The sequence below is a fragment of the Triticum aestivum genome, chromosome 1D (genome assembly GCF_018294505.1).
Source record: "Triticum aestivum cultivar Chinese Spring chromosome 1D, IWGSC CS RefSeq v2.1, whole genome shotgun sequence".
Taxonomy (NCBI): Eukaryota; Viridiplantae; Streptophyta; class Magnoliopsida; order Poales; family Poaceae; genus Triticum; species Triticum aestivum.
Genome location: NC_057796.1, coordinates 321,034,173 through 321,039,762, shown reverse-complemented (window position 1 = coordinate 321,039,762; position 5,590 = coordinate 321,034,173). Strand labels below are relative to the sequence as shown.

Sequence of the window (5,590 nt, the reverse complement as noted above, 5' to 3'; positions counted from 1 at the left end):
TCGATCAAAGCTTTCCATTATAATTCACATATGTACGATACTACGATCTTACACTATTAATTCTGTCATGCACACACATATGCAAGTCTAATATGATATACCCCTACATGTTTCTAATCTTACAATTCCAATCACACGCACACATCGTCATATAGAAGAAGCCACTGATCCAAATGTGTATCTCACGGATCAGCAAAACTGAAGAGAGGGAGATATATATGGATAACAAGAACACAACAAAGCAGGAGACGACGAACGGAGCCGACCGTACCTCGCCGACCTGCAGGAGTCAGCTAAGGGACAGCGACACCGACGCCGGAATATGCGTGTCTCCTTCCGCCGTTTACGTGCTCCTCTGGCTTGGCTTTGGTAGCTCGGGGCCTCGCCGGTGCGCGCAGATCTGCCTCACACCGGGCACTCCGGGCCGTCGTCTTTGGAGTCGTTCTTGGGCTCGGCGGCGGCGGGCACAGGGGCGACCACGCTGGCGCGGCAGAGCGGGCACGTGGAGTGTAGATGCAACCACGCGTCCACGCACGCGGCGTGGAATCGGTGCCCGCAGCGAGGGAGGAGGCGCGCCAGGTCGCCGTCCCGGAACTCCACGATGCACACCGCGCAGTCCGCCGCCGCCTTCCCGGCGGCTTCGCTGCTGGAGTCGAACACGGACACGGGCAGGGAAGACGGGATGTCCGGTTGGTCGGGGTCACGCAGGCGCCTCGACGCTCTCGGCGAGGTCGCCGGAGACGAGTCGGTCGATGACGCCTCCTCATCGGCGCCGCCGGGGGATGACGGCTCCCGCTTCCCGGAGAAGAACCGCCAGAAGTAGAAGAAGACGAGGAGGATCATGAGCACGTTGATGCTGACGAGGCAGGCAGTCAGCATCGGGCCATGCGGCGCCCAGTGTTTGCTCGTCTCCGCCGCTGCCGCCGTGGTCGCTGGGCTCGGGCCGCCGCTCTGGGGCGTTGACATGGCGGCGCTTGATGCAAGAAGATGGCTTTGGACGAGAGGAACCGCAGATGGCGGCAGTTGCCAACGTTGTGCATAAATAACAGAAACCGAATCTTTTTTGTTTTACAAAAAAATATAGGACGTCCTTCCCCAGCAGATATTCAAGTTCGTCCTTCAGATCTCCAGAAGAGGAGCACCAGAGACGAGAATGCGCGCGAAGAACAGGGAAACATAGCAACTAAACTGTATGAGTTGAGAAGAACAAAAAAGGAAGGACGAAGGTAGTGTGGGAAAGTGGAGGGAATGGGGGGTTTATAAGAAGGTGGAGGGGGAGATAACATTGGCTCTTGGGGGTTTGGGATGTACAAATGGTGATGAGTTTGTTAATTCCGAATGGTTACTGCGGTGGTTGGGTTCTCGTTACAAGCTAGGTTTACTCTTACTGTCTTACTGTATCATCGTACAACGAGGGGTGGATTATAATAGAGAAAGTAGTAGATATTTGTCTTTGCTTCTTTTGTTTTCACAAGTAAATGAGCACGTGCAATGCAGGCTGATATTAAGAAGAAAAATAATTACACATTGACAATAGGTAGGATATCTATTTTCTCGCAAAAAAAGGTAGGATATCTATTACGTGTTAATTATGTGATTAGCACAAACATTGATATTATGTACGATACTAATTGCATGTTAAACATGTTAAGCGCTCACCATTAGAGTAATATAAGTCATTGGATTAACATGACTTGAGGATCAAGATTAACTGGATCTGCACTTTTAGTATTTTTATATTGATATAGATCACTAGTAGAAAACAGATCCTAAAGGGTCGGGACTAAAGGCCCCCCCCCTAGTCCCGGTTGTGTTACGAACCGGGACTAAAGGCCCTCCACGTGGCCGCTGTCTGGAGCTCGACCTTTAGTCCCGGTTGGTAACACCAACCGAGACTAAAGGAATTTTTTTGGAATTTTTTTTTTCAATTTTCAAATTATTTATATTTAATCTCTAATCACCCCTCATCACTGCTCAATTTAATCTCTAATCTCTAATCACCCCTCATCATTCCAAATCGTCTAACTTTCCGGCCGGTCACCCATATTCTCACTACTCCATCCTAAGCACGCTTAGCTTTCGAGTTTTATTCCCCCTTGTTTCCAAGTCTGCACTTGTTGTTTTCCTGACAATAGTAAGCTGTCAATCCTATTCACCCTTATGAGTTGAAGTTGAGTATGAAGTCACACCTTACACCGTTTGAGTTTGAAACTATTATTCTTAAAACCAATAATTATGTTGTAACACCAATATTTTTTGAATAAGTAGTTTGACCACAGTTTGACCAAAATTCAAAAAAAACTGAAATAATTATTTAGTAACACTAATATTCTTGAATAATTATTTAGTAACACTAATATTTCTTAAATAAGTAGTTTGACCACAGTTTGATCAGATTTGACCATAATTCCAAAAACTGAAATAATTATTTAGTAACAATAATATTCTTGAATAATTATTTAGTAACACTAATATTTCTTGAATAAGTAGTTTGACCATAGTTTGACCAGATTTAACCAAAATTCAAAAAAATGAAAATTGAGCATAATTTTTTTCCTTTCAGAATTTGAGGAATCTAAAAAATTGCAAAACGGCCTACGGCGGTCAAAATCGGATGCGGATTTTCGTGCTGAACATTTTGATATATTATGCGGGTTTTTTTTCGACATCGTATGCAAAAGATATATTCGTTTTACTTGTTCATCACACTTTTTTGCAAAACATGTCCAAATTTATGTTTTTTAATTTTTCTAACTAGTACATGTAGTAACTACATCTTGAAGGATTTTAATTTTGAAATTTTTATTATTTTCTTTTGTTTTTTTTCAAAACTGAAATGGCATACATGGGGGGGGGGGGGTAGAGTTTGAACCCCTTTAGTCCCAGTTTGAGACACGAACCGGGACTAAAAGGCGGTCTAATCAGATACGAACCGGGACTAAAGGACATCGCACCCTTTAGTCCCGGTTCGTGTCTCAAACCGGGACTAAAGGTCCCATTTGAACCGGGACTAATGCCTTTCCGACGCCCTAGCCGCTCGAACCGGGACTAATGCGCACATTAGTCCCGGTTCGTAATACAAACGAGACTAATGTGTACATTGAGAGCGGACGAAAGCCCTGTGTTTCTACTAGTGGATGCATGCACCAAAAGGAAAAAAAAAGAAAATTGCTAGTCATTTGCAATAGGGGCACTTAGATCACGCCTCGGTATATTTCTAGTCCATCTTAATGAACACGAGAGAGTTTGCCATTACGATTTATTTTCATCATCTCGACTTTATGAAACCTTTTCCCTATTTTTTGTGGGCAAGATGTTCTTCCTGTAGTCTTTTATAGAAGTATTTTAAATCGAGTCTTCACGGCATCAATAGTTCATGACATGAAAGTTTGGAAATTTGGATTTTAGAGGACATATATTTATGTTTTTGAATGAAGTTTTGTAAATTGTTTGGTTCTAACAGAAATATACTAGCCATTGGCATCTAATACTTCATCACATAGTAGGATCCATCAGACAATAGATTTGAATTCCGTAGGAACATCATGCTATATATGTCTAAAACTCTCAGCAATGAAATAGTAAAGGTATTGCGTGGTTTATATCCACCATTATAAAGAGAGCACTGCAACATACTCCTCATCTTTGTTTGTTTCTCACTCAATTTTCTCACCCAAAAATTTATCCCCGAAATATTTCAGCTAAGTTTTTGAACTCATTTACAAATGATCCACCGGAAAAAGACTCAAATATTTCTTCACGTATATAACTTTCTCCCATTCTGATCACTATGCTGGTCTCCAAGTAAACAGTCGTAGTGTGATTTCAAATAAACTATCTTCCTAAAATTGCTACATAATACTGGTAACGCCCAATAATGTGAAACATTTCAAGTAGTACTCCACATTCCAAAAGATAAGGTGCATTTGATTTTTTTTTCACAAATGTACAATATTTATTATAATTTTCACTTTTTTGTGCCTACAAAATTAGTAAAATTACATATGACATAAAAGTGCTTTGACACGACAAAACGATGATACTATTATCCATGTACTTTTGATATATTAGTGGTCAAAGTTTACAATGTTGCTATCACGTATATTTATGTGCCTTATATTTTTGGAATAGCAAGAGTATAACAATATTAGCCATACTACTCCAAAACAATCCAGATCTGGCGCCACATTTCAGGCGGGGCGTAAGAACTGCCTGAGTTACACCCCCATATGAGGCGTTCTAGCTAGAAAACCCACCAGATATGACACAAAATGTAACATTCACCTCTCACATATAATTATATTTGGTGCTGCAACTTTTGGCCAGCCATAGATATGTTACATTTTGGACTGTGATTGTTCCTGTTTGTCAATTTGGGCGATACTTCCGAGGGAGGTTTTTTTTTTGTGAATTTTCTAGGGAGGGTTTTTGGCCCGCATATAATCCTCTACCTCAAGCGGTTAATGTCCTGTCTGTCAGGAAAGAAAGTTCTTGTCTCACACGGAGCTTTATGAATGGTTGGAGATGCGTATCCACTTTACATGTTTCTGCGGATACAATGCAACTATATTTTTTTCAGAGAAAAGAATATAACGCTAAACTATTGGAACCTTGAATGTTTTTATGTATGTTTGGATCTAGCTAAAAAGAAGTATGTATGTTTTAGTCAACAATAGAAAATAAATATCCACTATTAAAAGGGAGGTGGTACGTTCTCCTCACTTCCTCTTCCCGCCCCCATACCTTGGGTTTTTCCTCTCAACGCTCCCTGGTTTAGAATAATCTAAACAAAATTGTTACTTTTCTTTCCTTGTCCTATTGGAAACCCTGTCTTGCAATAACTTAATCAAAATTTATGAAAACCATGTCCCGCATTAACTCAATCAAATCAAATCATATCTGATCAAAACCTCAATTAAATCAAAGCTTGCCTTGCCTTCCCCTACACATACTCAAATAAAATCAAATCTTACCAAAATCTAGCATATGATGGGTGTAAGGTATATGTCGGACATGATTGGTGTCGAACCACTATAACTTGTATGCCCTCGTCACAACACATGAGCAATTTGCTAGTATAGAGTTATTATGACTTTGTTGGGTTAGCAATGTAAACTGTGTGAATTCTAAGAAAGTGCTTAACTTAGCCTAATAAGATTGAGACGGTGGCTCATGTTCTCACAGTCACACACTCTATTAATCAACAAAAGTCGGTGAAAACTAAAAGCTACATTGTTTAAAGCACCAACAAGTAATTGAATAAAAGACAAGTGAAAGAACATGCGGTGCCCCCATGTTTGGTTTTGGTAATTGATGACAATCTCTATGGACTAATGGTTGCCTTGAGTTATATTTGAAGGATTTGTCCATAGGCATTTCTTGAAGTCCATGTGTTGGCTTCAAGGAGTTTATGTGGTGACCAAGGTGTTATTAAGGAATTATCCAAAGATTGGTCATGTGAGAGTTGAGCTTATTGCAAGCATGTCTTGAAGAAGAAGATTGTGTGATCATTCATGTTTACCTTCAAGACATCATCCAAATGAAGAGAGTTGGAAAGAGTCAAGGTTGATCAAGACTAAGTCAAGAGTGA

The 5,590-nt window shown here is 40.8% G+C and overlaps 1 protein-coding gene across 1 annotated transcript; it reads right to left on the bottom strand.

Annotated features, from left to right (window-relative positions):
* LOC123169312 (E3 ubiquitin-protein ligase EL5-like) lies at positions 1 to 1,274 on the bottom strand. The gene has a single exon (XM_044587151.1). It carries the CDS (start codon positions 964 to 966, stop codon positions 406 to 408), a length of 561 nt encoding a protein of 186 aa, XP_044443086.1. The 5' UTR covers positions 967 to 1,274; the 3' UTR covers positions 1 to 405.
* Positions 1,275 to 5,590: the final 4,316 nt, after the last annotated feature.

Excerpts from the sequence above, each read along its gene's own strand:
- LOC123169312 (XM_044587151.1), bottom strand. The coding sequence starts at position 966 with ATGTCAACGCCCCAGAGCGGCGGCCCGAGCCCAGCGACCACGGCGGCA.